At 37.2% G+C, this 25,884-nt stretch overlaps 1 protein-coding gene across 3 annotated transcripts in view; it reads left to right on the plus strand.

Moving 5' to 3' along the window:
- PHF8 (PHD finger protein 8) overlaps positions 1–25,884 on the plus strand; it is a 94,093-nt gene that overhangs the window by 56,218 nt on the left and 11,991 nt on the right. For all 3 annotated transcript variants that reach the window (XM_053891585.1, XM_053891584.1, XM_053891586.1), the window contains 5 exons: positions 1,520–1,698; positions 1,991–2,076; positions 2,767–2,900; positions 3,500–3,813; positions 22,783–22,878. In XM_053891585.1, coding sequence (XP_053747560.1) covers positions 1,520–1,698; positions 1,991–2,076; positions 2,767–2,900; positions 3,500–3,813; positions 22,783–22,878 — 809 coding nt within the window. The remainder of the gene's footprint in view (positions 1–1,519; positions 1,699–1,990; positions 2,077–2,766; positions 2,901–3,499; positions 3,814–22,782; positions 22,879–25,884) is intronic.

Here is a 25,884-nt window from a genome sequence, read left to right on the forward strand (position 1 = left end):
TATACCATACCTGCTTTAAGTATACAATTAAATGACTTTTAGTAAATTTAAAGAATGTGCAACTATCACCACAGTCCAATTTTAGAATATTTCTATCACCCCGAAAAGATGCCTCATGCTCACTCATACTTAGTCCTTTGGTTCTCTTCTCCAAGCCCAAGCAACCACTAATCTACTTTCTGTCTCTGTAGATTTATCTTTTCTAGACATTTCATATAAATGGAAAAATATAATATGTGGTCTTCTATGTCTGGCTTCTTTCACTTGTTTTTGAGGTTCATCCATGATGTAGTATGTATCATTAATTGGTTCCTTTCTACTGCTGAATAGTATACCATTGTATGGATATACCATATTTTGTTTATCCATTAACTAGCTGACAGTCATTTGGAGTGATTCCACTTTTTGACTATTATGAATAATGGTGTGATGAGCATTTGCGTACAAGTTTTTGTATGGGCATATGTTTTCATTTCTCACTTAGTAAAATTTTTGGTCATATGGTAATGTTATATTTAACTCTTTAAGAAACTGCCAAAATTTATTCTGAAGTGTGTGTACTACTTTATGTTCCCACCAGAAGTATACTGGCTAACATTGTTATTGTCTGTCTTTTTTATTATAGCCATTCTAATGGATATTAAGTGGTATCTCATTGTGGTTTTGATTTGTATTTTCCCAATAACTACTGATACTAAGCATCTTTTTGTGTGATTATTGGGCATTTGTATATCATCTTTAGAGAAATGTCTATTCAGATCTTTTGCTCGTTATTAAATTGGCTTGCTTGTCTTATTATTGAGTTCTAAAAGTTATTTAAATATTCTGGATACAAATCCTTTCCCAAATAAATGACTTGTAAATATTTCCTCCCAGTCTATGGCTTATCTTTTCACTTTCTTAATGGTATCTTTTGAAGCACAAATGTGTTGGTTTTTACCTAATCCCAGGTCATAAAGATATTTTCCTGTATTTATTTCTAGAAGTTTTATAGTTTTAGCTTTACATTTATCTCCAGGATCCATTTTGAGTTAATTTTTGTATATGATGTGAGGTAAGAATCCACATTCATTTATTTGCATGTGATACCCAGTTATCTTAGCACCATTTGTTGAAAAGACCATCCCTTCTCCCACTGAATTGCCTTGGCACCTTTGGCAGAATGCAACTGACCATAAATTTAAGGGTTAGTTTTAGACTCACAGCTCTGTTCCACTGTTGTATATGTCTGTCCTTATGCTCATATCACACTACCTTGATTATTGTTGTTTTATAGTAAATTTTGAAACCAAGTAGTAAAAGTCCTCCAACTTTGTTCTTTTTCAAAATTCATTTGCCCATGTTAATTCCTTTGTATGCCTATATACATTTTAGTATCAGCTTATTAATTTATGCAAAAGAAATTAGCTGGATTTTGATAGAGATTGCATTGAATCTGTAGACCAATTTGGGGGGTGGGGCTTGCCTTCTTAAGAATATTGAATGTGACTTTTTATGCTCTCCTTTTCTTCCTTTTTAGTGCCAAGAGGGTAAAGAGCTTATCTAAGTCTCGGCGAGCCAAGCTCACAAAGAAAGCAGATAAGGCTAGGCTGGTGGTGGAACAGGTGATGGAGGATGAATTTGACTTGGATTCAGATGATGAACTGCAAATTGACGAGAGATTGGGAAAGGAGAAGGCAACCTTGATAATAAGACCAAGTGTGTACCTATTCTTTCTTGTTCCTTCCCTGCCCATTTCACATTTGTTTCTGGTACCCTTGATAGACCAGAGGCCTTAGGCCTGAGCTTTTTGACATTCTGATTTACAAGCTCTTTAGGCCTCCATGTATTCTCTGCTCTAGAGATTTATATATAAACCAGTCCAAACCTCCCTCAATTAGTTTTCTGTGGTCATTACTTTTAGGAAAATTATAGTCTTACTTTTCCTCCTGGGTGTTTGGCTCAGATGCTTATCTTAGCTTCATGATAAATGCATTTCATTATTTTCTAGAATTTCCTCGAAAGTTGCCCCGTGCAAAGCCTTGCTCTGACCCCAACCGAGTTCGGGAACCAGGAGAAGTTGAATTTGACATTGAGGTAGGAGCCTGCTCTGTGTCTAGTCTTCTGCCATTCTGGTTACAGAGACAGAAGACAGATTGTCATTCTAGTCGGAGGTAAAAAGATATCTTATGCATTCAATTCCTAAAATACTTATTAAGTGAAAGATTGTGTGCTAAGTACAGCTAAGCATATAACTGGGAGATCATAATTTAGTTGACATGTTTTAAAAATCCTTTAATGCAGTGGAATGCCTAGCTGGCTCAGTCGGTTAGGCTTCCAACTCTTGATTTTGGCTCAGGTCATGATCTCACCGTTTGTGAGATAGAGCCCTACGTCAGGCTCTGCACCGACAGCATGGAGCCTGCTTGGGATTTCTTCCTCTCCATCTCTCTCTGCCCCTCCCCCACTCACACTTTCTGTGTTTCCAAACAAACAAACATTAAAAAAATCCTTTAATGCCGGGTAGAAGAAAAGGCACTGCAATGTAGCAGAAAGAGTATCTGATATGGAATATCTGATTATGACATTACACAAATTATTTACTGAGCCTTAGCTTCCTTATCTGTAAAATGGGAGTTATAATACCTACCTCACCAAGATGCTGTGAAGATTAAAATACTTGGTGCTTAGAAGATACTAGTATCCGGAGTGAAAATGTCAACACTGTATTGGGGCCTAACTAGACCTACCCTCAGCAGCTGAGGTGATATCCTCTTTTCCCAACAGGAGGACTATACAACAGATGAGGACATGGTAGAAGGGGTCGAAGGCAAGCTTGGGAATGGGAGTGGTGCTGGTGGAATTCTTGATCTGCTCAAGGCCAGCAGGCAGGTGGGGGGACCTGACTATGCTGCCCTCACGTGAGTACTGTCTTTGATCTCCCCTTTCCAGGTGATCAGATGCCACACCCTCCCACCCCCACCCAAAAGACTAGATCAGCCAATCAGCAGATATTTATCAAGATATTTAAAGGGACAAAGAATTAGCAAAGGCATTCAGGCTGAGAGACTAAAACAGACATGAAATCTGTCCTGGGGAACTTAAGATCTGACAGAAAGTGGATGTATATATAGACTTCAAAAGGGATCAATTTTGGGTTTTTTGGGACTTGGAAGAGGGACTGGAAGAGGCATGGAAGGAAAACTGGGCCTTTTCTGGGCCTTGTTTAAAAAATGAATTCAGCATGGGTGAACAGTGTGGGAGGTGCACCCCTCTTTTTGCCACCTTCCTGCTGTCTGCGGAAAAACTTGAGGCAAGAAGGACTGGCCTTGATGTGAAGACAGTCTCTGATATACTATCTTGATCCATTGGCTTGATTTCTGGTTTCTCATCTGGAATGGTTCTCTCCTTCTTCCCACCCTAAGCCCCACTATTGTCCCTTCTCCCTGACTGTTCTGATGACTGTTTTCCTCTGACAACTACAGAAACTCCCTCAGCATTTCTCCTCTGTCCCTTGCAGCGAGGCCCCTGCCTCTCCCAGCACTCAGGAGGCCATCCAGGGCATGCTGTGCATGGCCAACCTGCAGTCCTCATCGTCCTCACCAGCTACCTCCAGCCTGCAGGCCTGGTGGACTGGGGGCCAGGACCGAAGCAGTGGGAGCTCCAGCAGTGGGCTGGGCACAGTGTCTAGCAGTCCTGCTTCCCAGCGCACCCCAGGGAAGCGGCCCATCAAGCGTCCAGCATACTGGAGAACCGAGAGCGAGGAGGAGGAAGAGAATGCCAGTCTGGATGAACAGGACAGCTTGGGAGCATGCTTCAAGGATGCAGAGTATAGTAAGGGTCCAGGCCAGAAGCGCTCCCCCTAGTCCCAGTCTCAAACCCAGTCCCAATCTCAAACCCAGTCCCAATCCAGGATAACCTGGGACAGTAGTGAGCAAAGACCTTGCCTTAAGCCCGATGCTTGCCTTCTTTTAGCCATGTTTTCTTAATCTGTAAAATGGAAATACCTACAGGTTGATTCAAGAATTAGAGATGGTGTTTGTCCAGAGCACCTGGCACATTGTCTTTCTCATGGAAGACCCTCAAAAAATGGTAGCCATTATAATTAGCTATCATCCATTTTTAAAATTGTCTAACCTCCTTTGCTGGTAATTCTTTTTTCCCTTCTTGCCTGTTTTACCTCCATCACTTCCACTTCTCTGTTTGGTTCATCCCTTGCAAAGGTATATAATTACCTTTCAGCGGGCTTTTTACATTTAAGAGAAGATCTTTTTCTAAGTTAAGATTTATTAAGTACTACAATATATAAAGCACTTTTTATATAGTGCAGTTGACTTTAATCTGGGTTTTAATGTTGGTTTTTTTAAATTCTTATTGATCAAAATTCAAACAAGACTGAGAAAGCAAAAGAGCCCTTTGACTCTTCCTCCTCTTAGGAAGGTTACTTGAAGGTAACCTGTGCTATTAGTTGATGTATACCTTTCATTTTCTTGTACTTACAACCACATGTGGACATAAATAGATAGGGTTTTGTGTAGTATACATGGTTCTACAACTTGCTTGGATATCTTTCAATATCAGTACATGGAGATCTATCTACTTGATCAATAACATTGAGATCTACCTGTTGCATAGTAGCCTATAGCATAGATGTGCCACCATCTGTTTAACCATTGCCTTCTGATTAACATTTAGGTTGTTTCTGATTTTTTAGTTTGACTAACAATGCTGCATTGAAAATGCATGTAAATAACTCTTGGTGTGCATGTGCCAGCTAACATTTCTATAGGGTAGCTAGACCTGCTGGATTGGAAGGTATGTATAAAATAAATGTTAATAGTGCCAAATTTCCCCTTCAAAAGGGCCAGTATATGAGCAGTGTATGAGACATACATGTTTCCCCCACAGCCTTACCAGCTGTGGATATCATCAGTCTTCGTAATTTTTTGCAAATCTGGTAGCAAAAGAAATGGTGTTTCAGTTTGTTTTATATGCTTATTGGCTCTTTTTAAATTTATTTTCTGTGAATTGATTCATTGTTTCCCCCATTTTTCTATTAGGATGTTGATTTTTTTATTGATATGTAGGAGTTCTTTATATATTCTAGATTTGTTAGAGTGTTTTTTTTAAATAATTTTTTTTAATGTTTATTTTGGGAGACAGAGTGCGGGGGGCGGGGGGCAGAGAGAGAGGGAGACACAGAATCTGAAGCAAGCTTCAGGCTCTGAGCTGTCAGCACAGAGTCCATTGCAGGGCTCGAACCCACAAAGCGTGGTATCATGACCTGGGCCAAAGTCGGACGCTCAACCAACTGAGCCACCCAGGCACCCCTAGAGTGTTTTTTTTAATTTATATTCTGGAAATGTTGCAAAATGTTTTCTTTTAGTCTGTTGCTTGTATTTTATTTATGGTGTCTTTTAGCATGTAGAAGATTTCAGTTTTTCCATAGTCATCTTTATCGATTTTTTTTTGTATTTTATGTCTTGTATAAGAAAACTTTCTTATATTTTTACCTAAAGCGTGTGTAGAAGTCAAAATTGTATCTCTTTCTCTGAAATTAAGTTTTATGAATTGTGGGAGGTAAGAATGTAAATGTAATTTTTTCCCATATGGATAGTTATTTGCTCCGACACCATTTATTGACTGGTTCATCATTATCCCCCTGGTTTGAAGTTCCGCTTTTGTCATAAACTAAATTCCCATGTGTATGTGGATTTGTTTTTCTACTCTATTTCCAGTTCTGACCTTTAATAGCTATATGACATTGGGAAAACTAGTTAACCTCTCTGTGCTTCTCTAATAGTACCTACCTCATAGATTGTTGTGAGGATTAAATGAATTAATCTACATAAAGCACTCAGAACATTGCCCAGCACATGATAAGTGTTAGATATTATTAATATTTTCTGTTCTATAAAATTTGTCCATTCCTTTTGTAATACCACGTAGGTTAGTTACTATGGGCCTTGTGTCTGGTAGGACAGATCCCCTCTGCAGAACTTGCTTTAGACCTAAAGAGAGCACAAATGCTCAGCAAGCCCATCATCTCTGAGTGGAGCTGTGATTGGTCTTAGGGGCCTTCCAAGTTCCCCTGGCCACCCACCATACCTTCAGGAGACAGTCACATCAGCCTACAGCTAAGACATCTGCCCCTGGCCTAACTACTTCCTTTTGTTCCCTGCTTTACCCAGCAACACGAGAAAGGCAGTTTAATAAGGAGATACTGATCTACTTGTTCTTATTTTTCCTGAACTTCCAGGCCATTATTGAGTTTTTTCTATTCCAGATGGATTTTAGAATCGGCTTGTCAAATTACATGGAAAATTATATTAGGATTTTTTAAATTAGGATCGCATGCATTTGTAGATAAATTTATGGAGACTGACATCTTCCATCAGAGAGGCCTTTCTGCTCTAATGGGATGTATATATTCTTGAAAAACTTCATGTCCTGAAAATGTGTACACTAAAAATAATAGGGCTTACAAGAAAAAGAGGGTTAAGGGCACACTCCTCAAAGTCTCTGTGGCTTTGAAGGCAAAACACCCAAATAATGGCAGTCCTAATAATAATCCTTGCCCAGTTAGCAAGGTATTGGCATTTGCACCCAGCATCAGAATCAGTGGTTTCTTTGTCGCCTTAAACCCTGGGCTCAGGCTTTTTCCTTCCAGATGTGGGTTCTTGAGGGCATTTGCTTAAGATAGATACCAGCTTCATCAAATTAAAATCTGATTCAGGGCCTAGTCTTCAGCAGTCTTTTTGTCTTTTTTAAACATAGGGCAAATGTCTTCACAACTTCCTCATCTGCTTTCTTAGCTATCCTCTTCCCACTGGAGCTTCATTTTGTAGGAAACAAAGGCACCATTTTCTCTTCCTCTAGTGGGAGGCACTATTGCAGGATTTTCAGCTTCTGTCTGTAGGTATTCATATATTGCTAGGGCTTTCTCTGTAATTGTGAGAAAATTCATCCCTGATTGGTTAAAAATAACATGCCAAAGAAAATTGCTTTGGAACCAGTGTAACTTCTGGATGACTTTGACGTCATTTGGACATGAGCAGTCACAAAACAGGCCATCTCGTCCTTCTGTCTTCAAACATGGTCTATCTCTCTATTCACATGGGTTTTCTTGTATATCTGTTGTTCAGTTTATTTACTAGGTGTTTTAAAGTTTGGTTCCTATAGAAAGTGGCATCTTTTCATCTATTACATTTTCCATTTGGCTGCTGCTAGTATGCAGGAAAATAATTGATTTTTCTATTTTGATCCTGTATTGGATTACCTTATTATGCTCTTATTAGTTGTTTCAGTTAATGGTCTTGGGCTCTTGAGGTAGATAATCTGTGTCCCCTATCTTAGTCTGCTAGAGCTGCTATAACAAAATGCCACAGACTATACAGCTTAAACAACAGACATTTATTTTCTCACAGTTCTGGAGGCTGGAAGTCCAAAATCAAAGTACTAGCAATGTTAGGTTCCCCTGAGGCCTCTCCTTGGCTTGCAGATAATCTCCCTCTTACTGCTTCCTCACCTGATCTTCCCTTTGTGAACATAGGCCCCTGATGTCTCTATGTATATCCTAATCTCTTCTTAAAAGGACACAGTCAAATTGGATCAGGGCGCACCCTAGTGGCCTCATTTTAACTGAATTATCTCTTTGAAAGCCTTATCTCCAAAGATAGACATATTCTGAGGTACTAGGGGTTAGGAATTCAACATATGAAATTGGGGGGGCAGGACACAATTTAGCTCATAATATCCCTTTTCTTTCTAGTGTTCCATAGCTCTAGATTTTTCTAGTTTTATCACACTGTTGAATAGTAACAGTGATAGGGGGCATCCTTGTATTGTTTCTGACTTTAAAGGTAATGCTGCCAGTATTTCTCCACTCGATACATAGGGCTCTCTGTAGGTCTCTGATAGGCGGTGTTCACGAAGTTCAGGGGGGAGTATCGATCTCTAGTTTGAGAGGTTTTTGTTCGTTTGTTTTAATCAGAAACAGAATTAGGTTTTGGCAAATGGGTTTTTTTTTTGGCATCTTTTGATTATAAGTGCATAGTTTTTCTCTGTTAATTTGTTAATGGTAATATATGTTAATAGAGTTACTGATTTTGAGTTGACATTTCCTTCTTGGGATTGGCTGTACTTGATCATGGTGTTTAACAGTAGTTTGTTTATTTAGTTCATCTGACTACTAATCATCTTGTTTGTTTACTATTAATTTCTGGTTTTATTTTAGTCCTTTTTCTTAATGCTCTTTGCACAACACCTCAAGTTGAAAGCTCTGTTCCTTTCTTTTCAGTCTCTTTTCCCTTTTGATAAAGGGTTTTTTTAATTTTATTTTTCAAATCAGCATGAAGTAAAATTGGCTTTGCTGCTATACACATGTTTAGATTCTTGTAACCACCACCACAATGAGCATACAGAACCTCCTCACACTCCCTTATGTTGTCCCTTGGTAACCGTGCTCTCCCTCTACCCTAACGCCTAGCAACCACCGATTTAATTTCCATCCCTGTGGTTTTAGCCTTTGCCAGAATGTCATGTAAGTGGAGTTACGCAGTATATAATATTTTCAGATTAGCATCTATTATTCAGTATAGATGTTCTTATGTATCAATAGATGTTTCCTTTTTACTGCTCTCGTCCATTGTAAACCACAGTTTCTTTATCCATTCACCTGTTGAAGGACATTTGGGTTGTTTATAGCTTTGGATGAGCTGCTGTGAACATTCATGTGCAGGCTTTTGTGTGAACATGAGTCTTCATTTCTCTAGGGTAAATGCCTTAGAATGGGATTCCTGGACTGTATGGGCAGTGGATAAGAAATGGCCAAGGTGTTTCCCAGAGTGGTTGTGCCACTTTACATTCCTACCAATAATGTATGAGAGTTCCAATTGCTCCACATACTTTTCAGCACTTGGTATTGTCATTGTATTTATTTTAGCCATCCTAATAAGTGTATAGTGATATCTCATTTAATGGGTTTTCTAATGTCTAATGATATATCTATTGACCATTCATGCATCTCTCTTTTGAGATGTCTTTATTTTTTTTATTTATTTTTTTTTTAAATTTTTTTTTTAACGTTTTTTTATTTATTTTTGAGACAGAGAGAGACAGAGCATGAACAGGGGAGGGGCAGAGAGAGAGGGAGACACAGAATTGGAAACAGGCTCCAGGCTCTGAGCTGTCAGCACAGAGCCCGACGCGGGGCTCGAACTCACAGACCGTGAGATCATGACCTGAGCCGAAGTCGGACACTTAACCGACCGAGCCACCCAGGCGCCCCAGAGATGTCTTTAAATAGATGCTTTGAATGACTTGCCTATATTTTTTTAGAGGTATAATAAACATAGAGTGTTATATTAATTCCAGGTATACAGTATAAAGATTCAACAGTTCTGTACGTGACTCACTGCTCATCAAGATAGGTGTTCTCTTAATCCCCTTTATCTATTTCACCCATTCCCCATAACTACCTGCCCTGACAACCACCAGTTTGTTCTCTATAAAGATTCTAGTTTTTTGTCTCCTTTTCTGTTTGTTCCTTCATTTTGTTTCTTAAATTCCACATATGAGTGAAATCATGTTGTATTTGTCTTTCTCTGACTTATTTCACTTAGCATTAAACTCTGTAGGTCCCTCCACACTGTTGTAAATGGCAGGATCTCATTCTTTTCTATGGCTGAGTAATAGTTCAGTGTGTGTGTGTGTGTGTGTGTGTGTGTGTGTGTGTGTGTGTGTAATACCACATTTTCTTTATTCATTGATCTGTGGATGGGCTTATCTGTGGTTGAGTTGCTTCTATATCATGGCTATTATAAATAATGCTGCAGTAAACATAGAGGTGCATATATCTTTTCAAATTAGTGTTTTTATTTTCTTTGTGTAAATAGCCAGTAGTGACATTGTGACATTACTGGATCATATGGTAATTCTATTTTTAATTTTTTTGAGGAACCTTCATATTGTTTTCCACAGTGGCCACATCAATATGCATTCCCACCAACAGTCCACAAGAGTTCTGTTTTCTCCACATCCTGCCCAATGGTTGTTATTTCTTGTCTTTGATTTTTAGCCATTCTGACAGATATAAAGTGATATCTCATTGTGGTTTTGATTTGCATTTCCATGATGATTATTGATGTTGAGCATTTTTTCCATGTGTTGGCCATCTGTAGGTTGTCTTTGGAAAAACGTCTGTACAGGTTCTCGGCCCATGTTTAAATCAGAGTATTTATTTGCTTTTTTTGGTGTTGAGTTGTTTAAGTTTTTGTATTTTTTGGATATTAATCCTTTATTGAATATAGCATTTGCAGATATTTTCTCCTATTCCGTAGGTTGCCTTTTTGTTTCCTTTGCTGGCTTCCTTTGCTCTGCAAAAGCTTTGTGTTTTGGTGTAGTCCAAATAGTTTAATTTTGCTTTTGTTTCCCTTGCCCAAGGACACATAGCTAGAAAAATGTTTCTATGTCCATTGTCAAGATTATTGCATATGTTTACTTTCTAGGAGTTTTATGATTTCAGGTCACACATTTAGGTCCTTAATCCATTTTGAGTATATTTTTATGTATGGTCTAAGAAAGTGGTCCAGTTTCATTTTTTTGCATGTAGCTGTCCTGTTTTCCTGTCACCATTTAATGAAGAGACTGTCTTTTCTCCATTGTATCTTCTTGCCTCCTTTGTTGTGGATTAATTGACCATATAGGTATGGGCTTATTTCTGGCCTCTCTATTCTGTTTGATTGATCTATGCGTCTGTTTTTGTGCCGGTACCATACTGTTTTGATTACTACTGCAGCGTTGTAGCATATTTTGAAATTTGGGATTGTGATAACTTCCAGCTTTGTTCTTCTTTCTTAAGATTGCTTTGACTATTCAGGGTCTTTTGTGGGTCGATACAGATTTTAGTGTTATTTGTTCTAGTGCTGTGAAAAAATGTTGGCATTTTGAAAGGGATTGCATTAAATCTGTAGATTGCTTTGGGTGGTATGGACATTTTAACAATATTTGTTCTTCCAATCCATGAGCATGGAATATCTTTCTATTTGTGTTCTCTTCAATTTCTTTCATCAGCATTTTATAGTTTTTCAAAGTGCAGGTCTTTCACTTTCTTAAATAAATTCATTCCTAGGTATTTTGTTATTTTTGGTGGAGTTGTAACTGGAATTATTTCCTTAATTTTTCTTTCTGCTACTTCATTTTTAGTATATAGAAATGCAACAGGTTTCTATATATAATTTTGTATCTTACAACTTTACTGAATTTATTTATCAGTTCTAGTGAATTTTTGGTGATATCTTTAGGGTTTTATTATGTCATCTGCAAATAGTGAGAGTTTTACTTTCCCTGACCAATTTGGATACCCTTTATTTCTTTTTCTTGTCTGACTGCTGTGGCTAGGACTTCCAGTACTATGTTGAACAAAAGTGGTGAGAGTAGACATCCTTTTCTTGTTCCTGATCTTAGGGGAAAAGCTCTCAGTTTTCTCCATCAAGTAGGATGTTCTCTGTGGGTTTTTCATATATGACCTTTATTATGTTGAAGTATATGTTCCCTCTAAACCTACTTTGTTAAGAATTTATATCATGAATAGATGTTGTACCTGGTCAAGTGCTTTTTCTACATCTATTGAAATGGTTTTTAATCTTTCTCTTATTGATATGATGTATCACATTGATTTGTGAATATTGAACCACCCTTGCATTTTGGGAATAAATCCCACTTGAGCGTGGTGAATAATTTTTTAAATGTATTGTTGGATTTAGTTTGCTACTATTTTGTTGAGGATTTTTGCATCTGTGTTCATCAGAGATACTGGCCTGTAGTTTTCTTTTTTTAGTGTGTTCATCTGGTTTTGGTATCAGAGTGATGGTGGCCTTGCAGGGTGAATTTGGAAGCTTTCCTTCCTCTTCTGTTTTTTTTTTTTTTTTTTTTGAATAATTTGAGAAGAATAGGTAGGTATTAATACTTCTGTAAGTGTTTGGTAAAATTCACCTGTGAAGCCTAGAATTCACCTTTGAAGGTCTTGGAGTTTTGTTTGCTGCAAGTTTTTTGATTGTTGATTCAATTTCATTGCTGGTAATTGGTCAGTTCATATTTTTGTATTTCTTCATGATTCGGTTGTGTAAGGTTATATGTTTCTAGGAATTTATCCATTTTTTCTCAGTTGTCCAATTTGTTGGCATATAAGTGTTTAGAGTATTCTCTTACAATCTTTTGTATTCCTGTGGTGTGGTTGTTATTTCTCCTCCTTCATTCTGATTTTGAGTTCTCTCTTTTTCTTGATGAGTCTGGCTAAAGGTTTATCCATTTTGTTTATATTTTCAAAGAACCAGTTCTTTGTTTCATTGATGTGTTCTATTGTTTGGTCTCCATTTTATTTATTTCTGCTCTACTCATTATTATGTCTTTCCTTCTACTCGGCTTTGTTTGTTCTTTTTCTATCTCCTTCAGGTGTAGGGTTAGGATGTATATTTGAGATTTTTCTTGTTTGTTTAAGTAGGCCTGTAGTGCTGTAATCTTCCCTTTTAGAACACCTTTTGCTGCATTCCAGTTATTTTGGACAATTGTGTTTTCATTTTCACTTGTTTCCATATGTTTTTAAAATTTCCTCTTTGATTTTTCGGTTGATCCATTCACTGTTGAGTAGCATGTTATTTAGCCTCCATGTATTTGTGCTTTTTCCAGAGTTAGTCTTGTGGTTGGTTTCTAGTTTCATACTGTTGTAGTCAGAAAAGATACATCATACGATTTCAGTCTTTTTAAATATATTGAGACTTGTTTCATGGCTTTACAGGTGTTCTATTCTGAAGAAGGCTCCATGTGCACTTAAAAAGAATGAGTATTCTCTTTTTAGTTGGAATATTCTGAATATATCTATTAGGGCCATCTGGTTCAATGTGTCATTCAAAGCCATTGTTTCCTTGTTGATTTTCTGTCTGAATGATCCTTGCATTGATCCTTACTGCAGATCCTTACTTTGTTAATAGTTGCTTTATGTATTTAGGTGATTCCATGTTGGGCGCTTAAATATTTACAATTGTTCTATCCTTTTGTTGAATTGTTCACATTATCATTAGGTGGTGCCCTTCCTTGTCTCTTGTTGCAGTCTTTGTTTTAAAGTTTATTTTGTTTGATATCAGGGGTGCTTGAGTGGCTCAGTCAGTTAAGTGTCCAACTCTTGATCTCAGCTCAGGTCATGATCTCACAGTTCATGGGATCAAGCCCTGCATCGGGCTCTGCGCTGACATCACGGAGCCTGCTTGGGATTCTCTCTCCCTCTCACTCTGCCCCTCCCCTGCTCATACTCTTGCACTCTCTCACTCTCAAAATAAATAAGTAAACTTATAAAAATGAAGTCTATTTTGTTTGACATCAGTATTGATACCCAGCTTTCTTTTTGCTTCCATTTGCATGGTAAATGTTTTTCCATCCTTTCACTTTCAGTCTGCATATATCTTAGGTCTGAAGTGAGCCTCTTATAGATGGGTCTTGCTCTTTTATCCATTCAACCACCCTGCGCCTTTTGATTGGATCGTTTAGTCCATTTACATTTAAAGTAATTATTGGAAGGTATGTACTTATTGCCATTGTTATTTGTTTTTCAGTTATTTCTGTAGTTCTTTTGCTCTCTTCCCTTGTAGTTTAATTGCATTTTTGCGTGATATGCTCAGATTCCTTTCTCTTATTTTTTATGTATGTATTACAAGTTTTTGATTTGTGGTTACCATTAGGTTCATAATAACATCTTATGCCTATAGCAGTCTATATTAAGTTGATGGTCGCTTAAGTTGGTACCCACTTAAAACATTAAATTTTTACCACTCCCCATGTTCTATATAACATCATACTTTACATCCTTTTATTTTGTGAATCCCTTGACTGATTTTTATAGATATAATTGATTTTACTGTCTTTGTGCTTTAACCTTCATACTGATTTGATAAATGATTTATGTACTACTTTTATTATGTGTTTGCATTTACCTGTGAAATTTTTTCCCATTATTTTCTTACTTGTGATTAAGGCCTTCTCTTTCCACTCAAAGAATTCCCTTTAACATTTCTTGCAGGGCTGGTTTATTGGTGATGAACTCCTTTAACTTTTTTTTGCCTGGGAAATTCTTTATCTGTCTTTCTGTTCTGAATGATGTCCTTGGTGGGTTTGCATATTCTTGGTTGCAGGTTTTTTCCTTTCAGCACTTTGAATATATGATGCCACTCCCTTCTGGCCTGACAAGTTTCTTCAGAGAAATTAGCTGATAACCTTACGGGGTTTCTCTTGTATGTAACGGTTTCATTTTCTCTTGCTACTTTTAAAATTCTCTCTTTATCACTGCTTTTTGCCATTTTAATTATCATGTGTTTTGCTGTGGTCCTTCTTGGGATAATTTTGTTGGGTACTCTCTGTGCTTCCAGGATCAGGATATCTGTTTCCTACCTCAGATTAGGAAAGTTTTCAGCTATTATTTCTTCAAGTAAATTTTCTGCTCCCTTCTCTCTCTCTTTTCTTCTGATTCTGTGATCCCTATAATGTGAATGTTGTTATACTTGATAATGTTATTGAGTTCCTTAACCTATTCTCATTTTTTTTCTTTTTGCTGCCCAGCTTGGTTGCTTTCCATTACCGTCTTCCAGATTGCTGATCCATTATTCTTCCTTCTCTAATCTGCTATTGATTCCTTCTAGTATATTTTTATTTCAGTTATTGAGTTATTGGCGTCTGACTGGGTCTTTTTTATATTTTCTGGCTCTTTGTTAAAGGTCTCACTGAGATCCTTCATTCTTTTCTCAAGTCCAGTGAGTATTTTTATGACCATTACTTTGAATTCTCTTAACAGGCATATTACTTATCTTCATTTAATTTAGCTGTTTTGTTGTGGTTTTGTCCTGTTCTTTGATTTCATACATATTCCTCTGTCTCCTCATTTTGTCTGACTCTGTCTTTGTTTCTATCTATTAGGAAATTAGGCTTCAATTCCTGATCTTGAAAGTAGTGACCTTATGAAGAAGTGGTCCTGTGGTGCCCTTTAGCACAATGTCCCCTGTTCACCAGAACCAGACAAGTTAGAGGTGTCTCTTTTGTGGGTGGGTGTGCCTCTACTATTGTAACTGAGCCACGTATACCTTCAGTCCACTTGGTTGCAATGACCTACTCTGCCTACTTTGGGCACACAGGGCAGGATTTGGTCCCTGTGCTGTTAAAGGGCCTGTCTGGGTTTGCCATGGGCTTATAAGTTGGGTGGTGTCAGTAGTTACACACTTGCCTGCCCTCAGCTCATCTCCTGGGGCTGTAGTCACATTGACCCACAGGGCAGTCTCTATATTGTACTCCCAGAGGCTTTCATTGATCCGTGGAGCTGACAGTTGGACAAGATGCCTACCCCCAGTCTAGGACTGATGGGCAGGGCACTATCTCTGTGCTGCCAGTTCTAAGGTTCAGGCACTGGGACTGAGGGCATACTGATGTGTATGGTTATCTTCCCTTCTCTCCCAGACAGTAGTCACTTTGGACTGGTGCTTTTCTCTGATGGGGTTCCTTGCAGAGCATATTGGGACAGGAGTAGCTTTGGAGGGAGACCTGTCTCTTCAGTGGGGTAGGTTGGATGGACCGACTGGCAGGAGAGCATGGGGGAAGGGCACATGGTGCTAGCAAGATAGGTAGACAGTGTTTACACTGGTTCCCACAAGTGACCTGCTATCCACACTGGGGACAGGGAAAGAGAAATGGTGCCTACCAACAGTTTTGTTCTTGGAGACGTCTCCTAAAAATTCCTGCTCCTCTAGTGCAAGTTCTGAGATTAGTAAATAAATCTTCTTCAGTATACCCCAGGTGCTTTTCAAACTGCTGCTTCCGTGCTGTATCTTGGCCAGGTTATTTGTTTTACTGGCCCTTGAAGGGCTGGGTCCCAGTTCCCTATTGCCCTCCAATTCTCCAGAATATAATATAGCTCTTCCCAGGATCTAAGCCCACTGGTTTTTAAAGTACCTGGAGGTAAGCCCTGCTGAGTGTAAAAACTCTCAAAGTGAAGCCCCACTTGTTTTCAAAGCCAAATGTTACAGAAACTCGTCTTTCCAGTGTGGGTCCTCTGTGCCTCGGGTGGGGTCTGATCTTCTCACTTCTTTGTGCTTGTAGTGTCCCTTCTGTTTGTGATTAGTCTCATCTCCATCCCTCCTACCCTTTTGATGTGGCCTCCTGTTTACAATTAACTGTGTAATGTCTGTTCTACCAGCCTTTGGTCATTTTCAGTGTCAGTTGCACTGATGTGGCTGTTACCTTGGTACGTCTGTAGGACAAGCAAGATCAGGATCCTCCTACTCCTCCATCTTCTAACTTTTGCTCCTTTTTTTAGTTGTGCTTTTTATTTCTTAAGTGTTGAGCTTTGAAATTTCTTTATAGTCTGAGTTCAAGTCTCTTATCAGATATATTTTCCCCTAGTCTATAGCTTGTCTTTCATTCTTAACACTTTCTTTCTTAAAGTAAGCACTTACATTTTCTAGAAAAGTCCAGTGACTCAATTTTATTTATTTATTTTTTAGAGACTACAAGCGAAGGAGAGGGGCAGAGGGAGGGAGGGAGGGAGGGTGGGAGAGAGAGAGAGAGAGAGAGAGAGAGAGAGAGAGAGAGAGAATATGAATGAATGAATCTTAAGCCTGACATGGGACTCGATCCCACAACCCTGGGATCATGACCTAAGCTGAAATCAAGAGTCGGACACTCAACCAACTGAACCACCCAGGCGCCCTTCAATTTTATCTTTTAATGATTATGCTTTTGATGTTTCCTTTAGCAATTCTTTATGTAAACTCAGGTCATAACAGTTGTCTCTTTTCATCTAAAAATGTTATGGTTTTACATTTCTATCCATGATCTATTCTGACTGAAGTTTTACATAAGGCATGTTTAGGTTGAGGTTCTCGCCCCTTTTTTGGCATATGGATGTCCAGTTGTCACAACACCACCATTTGTTTAATAGACTTTTTTCACCATTGACTTGCATTTACACCTTTGTAAAACGTCAAATGGCCAAATTTGTGTGGGTCTGTTTCTGAATTGTTTCATTCTTTTGCACTGATCTATGTATCTGTGCCTTTGCCAGTACTTCATTGTTTTGATTACTATAGCCCTATAGCAATTCTTAAGATCAAGTACTATGAGTTCAATTTTGCCTTTCCATGTAAATTTTAGAATTAGTTTATCTGAAGCCACAAACATTTCTTCTGGAATTTTGATTGGAATTGTATTTAAATGTATAGATCAGTTTGGTGAAAATTAGCATCTTTATTTTTCATTGAGGTAAAATTCACAAAACATGTAATTTAACCATTTTAAATTGTACAATTCAGTGGCATTTAGTGCATTTACAGTGTTATGAAACCGGTGCCTCTCTCTGTTTCCAAAACATTTTCATCACCTCAGAAAAACTCCCCACATCCATTAAGTGATTGTTACCCTGCTGGTAACACTCATCTCCTGTTAATCACTAATCTGCTTTCTGTCTGATTTCTTTCTTGCCCATTATAGATATTTCATATAAAGTAATAATGTAATATTTGACCTTTTGTGTCTGGCTTATTTTGTTTAGCATAATGTTTTCAAGGTTCATCTAAGTTGTAGAATATATCAGTATTTTGTTCCTTTTTATGGATGAACAGTATTTCATTGTATGGATATGCCACAATTTGTTTATCTGTTCATCTGCTAATGGGCATTTGGGTTATTTCCATCTTTTGGCTATTATGAATAATGCTGCTATAGACATTTGCGTCTATGTTTCTGTGTGGATATGTTATGTTTTCATTTGTCCTGAGCATATACCTAGGAGTAGAATTGCTAGGTCATATGATAATTCTATGTTTAAGTCTTTGAGAAATCACCAAACTATTTCTACAATGACTGTAAGACAATTGGCATCTTAGATATATTGAATCTTCTAATCTATGTATATGGTATGTTCCTCTGTATTTAATCTTTTTAAAATATCTTTCATCAGTGTTTTATAGATTTTACTTACAGACCCTGTACATGTTTTGTTAGATTTATCCCAAAGTTCTGTATTTTTGGAGATATTATGAATGGTACCTTTTTTAACTTTTGGTTTCCAATTGTTAAATGCAGTATGCATAAATATGATTTTGGTGTATTGACCTTGTATCCTGCAATATTGGTATATTAATTTATTCTAGGAGTTTCAAAAATATATTCTTGGGATTTTTTGTATAGATGATTATGTCATGTGCAAATATAGACAGTCTTATTCATTTCGTTCTAATCTGTAAGTCTTTTATTTCTTCTTGCCTTTTTGTTTTGGCTAGAACTTGAAGCACTGTATGGTGAGTGAACAACCTTACCTTGTTTCCAATGTAAGGGGGAAAACACTCAGTCTTTTCACTATTATAATATTAGCCATAGGTTGTCAGGTTAAGGAAGTTCATTTTTATTCCTCTTTTGCTGAGTTTGTTTACGAGTGGGTATCGAATTTTGCCCAGTGTTTTTGTTCTGTCAATGGATATGATCATGTGGTTTTTCTTCTTTTGTCTATTAATATGGTAGGTTACATTGATTGATTTTCAAATATTGAACCAGACTTAAAATTACGGTATAGACCTTACTTGATCATGGTATATTAATATTTTTATATATTACCGGATTCAATTACTAGAATTTCACTGAGGATTTTTGTGTCTATGTTTATGATTGATACTGGTCTGTAATTTTCTTTTACTCTCTGACTTCAGTTTTGGTATAAGGGCAATGCTGGCCTCAAACAATGAGCTGGGAAATACTCCCTTCTCTTCTATTTTGTGGAACTGGTTGTGTAGAATTAGTGGGTTTTTTTTTTCTTTTTTCAGGTGTTTAGTTGAATTTGTAAATGAAACCATCTGTGCCTAGAGACTTCTTTTTCAAGTTTTAACTATGGTTTTATTTTCCTTAGTAGGTATTATTACTAGTAGTAATAGTATTAATACTACAAACAGAATTGTTTGTAGTATTCTCCTAATATCCTTTTAATGTCTGTGATGTCTTTAGTATCTCCCTTTTTATTCTTGATATTAGTAATTTGTGTCTTGTCCTTTTTCCTGTGTCATTCTTGCTAGCATTTTATCAGTTAATGGATCTTTTCAAAAGACCTACTTTTGGTTTTATTTAATATTTACTATGATTTTTTTTATTACTCAGGATTTAGTCTATGTTGATAATTTTGCACTGTGAACTTGATAAGAATGTATATTCAACTATTGTTGGGTTGAGTGTTCTAAAAGTTTCAATTAGATCAAGCTGATTGATGATGATGTTCTATATCTTTGCTGATTTTCTGTGTACTTGTATCAATTACTGAGAGAGAAGTGTTGAAGTCTCCCAATTAAAATTAAGGATTTGTCTATATCCCTTTTTAGTTCCATAAGTTTCTACTTCATGTACTTGGAAGCTCTGCTATTAGGTGCATCCACATTTAAGATTGTTATGCCTTCTTATTGAGTTCAACCTCTTGTCATTATGTTAGTTCCCTTTATGTTCCAGGTAATTTTTCTTGGTCTGAAGTTACTTTGTCTGATAATATAGTTGATCCAGCTTTCTTTAATTAATGGTATGATATATCATTTTCTTCCCTTCTTCCTTTTTATTTATGTATTCATTCATTTATTCATTGATTCATTTATTTTTGCCATGACCCAGAACTCAGCCTGTATCCTTTATCTTTGGTTCCCAAGTGATATTTGATTCACATCCATACAGAATTAAGAGAAAAAAAACTTGAATCTGTTCTCACTGCTATTCACTGAAATAATTTAGAATAAGATGAAGCCTCATTTCTCTAAACTGAACCAAGAGGAAACTTGTATTCACTGTTTGAAAAAAAGAAAGGAAAATAAGCTTCTAAGATTGAACTGATTCATTGGAGGTCAGGAAACCGCTGTACACCTCACTTATTTGCAGAAAAATGCAAATGGATACAACCACATAATCACTTAGTGTAATTTAGAATTCTGACTTCAGTGCTTACAGGGATGTGGCAGGACCATACTGGTGCAGTCTGGTGGCAAGAATATTAATCGTGAAATCTTACTGTGGAACATGTAGCCCAGAGAATGTCTCCCACAAATCCATCAGGAGACAGGTATGCTAATATTCCTATAGGGGGCCTTGATGCCATCCCTTGGGGAAAGGAGAAGTCATGGGTGGTAAATGTTAGCACAGTCAGAAATAACGAGTTAGATTTACACACAGAAACATACAGATTTCAGATGTAGTACTGAATAAACTGAGAAACAATGGCATTTCAACAAATTAAAAATGCACACAATGGTAGGTATTTTTCAGGGGAAATTTAAGTTATTGTTCTGTCCTTTTATTTCTTACCTATATGATTTCATTTAAAGTGAGTTTTTTTGTAACCATTTACTTGAGTTATATGGTGTTTTAAAAAATCCTTATTGATTATCTATTTTTAGACCATTTATGTTTAATGTAACTAATGATATGTTCAGATGAAGGCTTACCATTTTATTGTGTCATTTATATTTGTTTTCTCTTTTTGTTTCTCTTTCTCATTTCCTCCCCTCATTTGGATTATTTGAATAATTTTTAATATTTGATTTTAATTTATCAGTGAGTTTTTTACTATGTTTCTTTGTATAACGCTCACTTTTAAAGAGACTGTCTTGTCCCCATAGAATGTTCTTGGAACCCTTGTCAGAAATTCAATTGACTATAGATGTTGGGGTTTCTTTCTGGACTCTCAATTTTATTCCATCATTCTATTCTTTTTCAAGATTGTTTTGGCAATTCCAGGTACCTTGCAATTCCATTGGAATTTTAGGATCAACTTTTCCATTTCTGCAAAAAAATGCCATCAGTATTTTGATAGGCATTTCATTGAATTTGTAGAATGCTTTGGATATTATTGCCTCTTAACAATATTAAGAACTTCAATCTATGAACATAGGCTGGTTTTCCATTTATTTAGGTCTTCTTTAATTTCTTTCAGTAATGTTTTGTAGTTTTCAGTATATAAGTCTCATACCTCCTTGATTAAAATTTATTATTTGCTTTATTCTTTTTGATGCTATTGTACATGGAATTGTTCTCTTAATTTTCTTTACATATTGTTCTTCTAGAAACACAACTGATTTTTACATTGATCTCATAATCCTTAAACTTTACTGATTTCTGTTATTAGCTCTCATGATCCTTAAACTTTACTGATTTCTGTTATTAGCTCTAATAGATTTTTGAAGATTCTTTAGGATTTTTCTGTACATAGCATAAAGTCATCTGCAAATAGAGTTTTATTTCTTCCTTTCTAATTTGATGCCTTTTATTTCTTTTTCTTATTTGTTCTGGATAGAACTTCCAGTACAATGTTGAATAATAGTGGTGAAAGTGGGCATACTTGTCTCATTCTTGATCTTCAGGGAAAAGTTTTAGCCTTTCACTTTTGAGTATGATGTTAGTTGTGGGTTTTCATAAATGTCTGTTACTGTATTGAGGAAGTGCCCTTTTATCTGAGTGTTTTTTATCTTGGATGGGTGTTGGGTTTTGTCACATTCTTTTCAACTGAGATGATTATGTCTTTTCATTTTATTAATGTGTGTATTATATCAACTTTCCTTTTTTAGGAACTAGAAAATATATTTTTGTCATTAAGTCTTAAATGAATTTAATTTTCTCTTTCACACAATTTTTTAAAAAATCCTTTTTTCTTTTTTTTAAGTTTTATTAAGAAATAATTGGTGTACAGAATTGTATAAATTTAAAGTATACCATATACAGTATACAGACTTGGCTTACATATATTGTGAAATAATTACCACAGTATACTTAGTTAACATCCATGATCTCATGTAGTTACAAAAAAAAAAAAGAGGTCCCACTAGAAGGAAGTACAAGACTGGATTCCTCTGATGAAGTAGAATTCTACAGAAATTTGAAGCTGGTCATTAGAAGATGTGGGAGTAGGATCATTAGGAAGAAGTTTCACTCTCACTTTGCTTCTCTTTTAGGTTTAGCAGCAGTAGTAACAGAGTTGACTTCAGTAGGATCTATCTAGACCATTTTCCCATTAAATCCTATAGGTGTTACATGTGGTTTATGAGGAGAGTATGATAAAACTGGATGTTTGTATGTATGTGTATAGGATGAGATACTTGTATATGTGTGTTTTGTCATTCAGATAATTCATTTCCAGTAATCTTGTTGCCAGTTCAGTTGTCACTCAGCCCAGATGGTCTTTTTGTTCCCTTTCTGTAAATAATGTGCATAGCATTTCTTTTTCCATTTCAGCCAACACTTATTGATTGCCCACTCTGCATTGTTAGGCTCCCTTAATTTGAAATCAAATAATACATATCCCTGTCCTCAGGGTAAATCAGGGGTGACCTATTTACTTATCAACTCTTAAATGCTGTATAACAAGTAACTCCAGTAGAGGTATACCCAGGATGCTCTGGAGAGTTGAGGAGGCATTTCAGTCAGACTGGGAGAACAAGGAAGGCTTCTTTAGGTAGTGAATCTGGAGCTGAATTTTGCAGGGTCAGTAAAGTAACTCATAAGGTTGCTCACTAAATGGATGTTGAGAATGAATCAGAATTAGGTGATGCTTGGAGAAGGACATTTGCAGCAAAAGTACAAAGGTAGAAAGACATGAAAAATATGTGGCACATTCAGGGGTTCCTGCCTTTGTATATGAATTAAGTAAAGAGTCTACTGGTAGGAGTGGGAGGAGCTGAAATATAGGTATCCATCTGTCTTCATGCTTCTGAACGAAATCTCAGTTTACCCTGCTTTTCCCTTTCACTGCAGTTTATCCTTCCCTGGAGTCTGACGATGATGACCCTGCTTTGAAATCTCGACCCAAGAAAAAGAAAAATTCAGATGATGCTCCATGGAGTCCTAAAGGTGACCCAGTATTCTGTCCTTAAACTCTGTAGGTATGGTTTGGGGAAAATAGGCTGGGGGTAGTTGGGATATTTAACATAAGGAGACATGATTCAGTCATTCATTTGTTTATTCAGTAAACATTTGTTGATTACCATCTGTGTGCCAGGTACCGTGTTAGGGGCTGGAGTAAAAATGATCAGTAAGACACATTTCATGCACTCAGCTCAGCATAGCCAGAGGTAACGAACCATGTTGCTTCTGATATTATATGGCTTGAAGTGAAAAGGATACCTTGAGGGACACCTGGGTGGCTCAGTTGGTTAAGCATTCAACTTTGACTTTGGCTTAGGTCACAATCTCACGGTTTGTGAGTTCCAGACCCACATAGGGTTCTGTGCTGACAGTGCAGAGCCTGCTTGGGATTCTCTCTCTCTCTCCCTCTCTCTGCCCCTCCCCCACTCATACTCTTGTGCACACTCTCTCTTTCATTATAAATAAATAAACTTTCAAAAAAAGATCTTGAGCATATTCCAACAAGCAGTCTCAGACTTCTGAGAACATTCTGCTACTGTCATCCCAGACCTTTGGTAATAAATAATTTTGTCAAATGAAGGAAATTCTGCTGACTGCCTAACTCCACAAGGCCCAAGACTCCTTAGACTGTCACCTATACTGGCTGAGAGGCCAGCTCTGAGGAAGGAAAAAAGAATGGTCATTGAGTTGAACATGGAGTTTAGAGGGTAATTTTATTCATCTCATTGGTTCGGTGGTTTTCACAGTGGAGTCTGTGTCAGTTAGCTTTTGCTGCTTATTAAACTATCCAAAACTTAGCGGCTCAGAACAGTAACGGCTGATCATTTCTCATGATTCTGTAGGTTGGCTAAGCTATTGTCCTAGTCTGGACTGGCTTGGCTGGGGCTGGATGGTCTAAAAAGATCTTCCTCAGGGGTCTTGACCTAATTTGGGGTGGCTAGGGCCTCCCCATGTGGTCTCTCCTGGTCTACCAGGAAGCCAACCTGAGCTTTTTCACAGGATAGCAGAAGCATGTCCAGTAGTAAGAGAAGGAAAGCCCCAGCTTACCAGCACTTTTCAAGCCTCAGCCTGTGTCATGTTTTCAATTGTCCCACTGGCCAAAGCAAGTTACATAGTCAAGCCTCAATTCCAGGGTTGGAGAAATACATTACATCTCAAGAGAGAGAGGAGAGAGAGAGAGACAACTGCAGAATCCTATGCTACAGGGAGATGAGAGCAAATTGAAAGCCATTACTGCAGCAGTCTATCACAGAGGGTGCTGGCATCTCAGTTACCCATGGTTCCCCAGGAAATAAAGATCCTGCTGGCCCCACCCATCCTTATTTGGCCTTTCTGCTGTTGGCTTGGGGTTGGGGGACAAGGGTGGCAGAGTAATCCTAGGAAGTGTTCTCTTAGTGAGCCAGTCAGCAAATGTTACTTTTTTCTTTTTTAAGTCCTATTTTCTGATTGTATTTTTTCATATAGTTTCTGGCTGATTAGCAAAATAGAAAAGTGGGAAAATATGGAAAATAGAGGAAAGTGTAAAGAAGAAACCACCCATGATCCAGTTACCCGGAAGCAACCACTGTGTTAATGTTTTGACACGTTTCCTTCAAGTCTGTTTTTCCTATGTATTTCTTTTTATGGTTAAAATTACACTGTGTAGAGACAGGCCTATATCCTGCTTTAAGCTTTTTTTTGTCTTTTAATCAAATTAATGTGTATATTTGGTAGCAAATCAAATAGTACAGAGGAGTTTAGGATGAAATTCAGTGGTCTTTGCCCCTGCTTTCCCCACTTCCAATCCTGTGCCTGAGAGGCAACCTCATAGTTTTTTTTTTTCTGGTTGTTACCTCCAAAATTCAAGATAATAGGGTTTATTTATACCACCATTCTTGATGTACCAACTTAGTCTCTATTTCTCTGTCTCTCAGCTTCTGTCAGTCTGTCTTGATTATCCACTTTCTAAGATACAGACATTAGTACTCCTTCCTGCTTCCCACTTCTCATGAACTGCACATTTTTGTTTACATTGTCAAGGTTGTTAGCATTTACATTTTCTTGTGATAAATACTCTATAGTAACTAGCGGTTGACTATAAAAGTTGAAAACCAGTAAATATACCTGGCCTTTTAAATCAATATTATTTCATAAGCATGTCCTTACGCCATTGTTTATAAGTATTTTAATGGCTACAAAATATTCTATTCTGTGGATATACCTTGTTTACCTAACTTCTCTTTAACGTGAGGCATTTAGCCTATTGCCACATTTTCACAATTAGTAATATTTGAGGTGAACATCTTTATATGTGTTGGTGTCTCTGATTATTTACCGACGATGGATCCCCAATGATGTCCAAAAGGGCAGGCATCTGGGTGGCTCAGTCAGTTAAGTGTCTGACTTCGGCTCAGGTCATGATCTCAACGGTTCATGAGTTCAAGCCCTGCATCGGGCTCTCTGCTATCAGCACAGAGCCTGCTTCAGATCATCTGTCTCCCCCACTCTCTGCCCCTTCCCCACTTGTGTGCTCTCTCAAAAATAAATAAACATTAAAAGATAATAATAATTGTATAAATTCCAGGAGGGCAAAAAGTACATGTGGATATACAATAAAAAGTGTCCTTCTCACCCGTTTCACAGTCTTCACTTCCCTACTAGAATTCACTAGAGGGTTACTGTAAGCCTTTAGCTAATTATCCAGAGTTCTGCAAAAGTTTTTTTCTGACAATTTTTACCAGTTTTTTCATTGTCTTAATTCAGGAGTGTGTTTTTGGAAGTCCTTAACTTTGTCATTCTTGCTATTGCCATCCATCATGACATACCAAATAGTTCAGTATGCTTTGCTATGAAAATGACATTTTCTTCTATAACCATGGTACCATTTTATGACACCTAAGTCAAGTAACATTTATTTTCTAATGTCATTTAATACCAAATCCTTATTCAAATACCCCCCCCCATTGTACCAAAAGTATCTTATAATTTGTGTATTCAAATCAGGATGTTTTC

Source organism: Panthera pardus, unplaced genomic scaffold, assembly GCF_024362965.1.
Source record: "Panthera pardus isolate Hobbes unplaced genomic scaffold, ASM2436296v1 HiC_scaffold_27, whole genome shotgun sequence".
Taxonomy (NCBI): domain Eukaryota; kingdom Metazoa; phylum Chordata; class Mammalia; order Carnivora; family Felidae; genus Panthera; species Panthera pardus.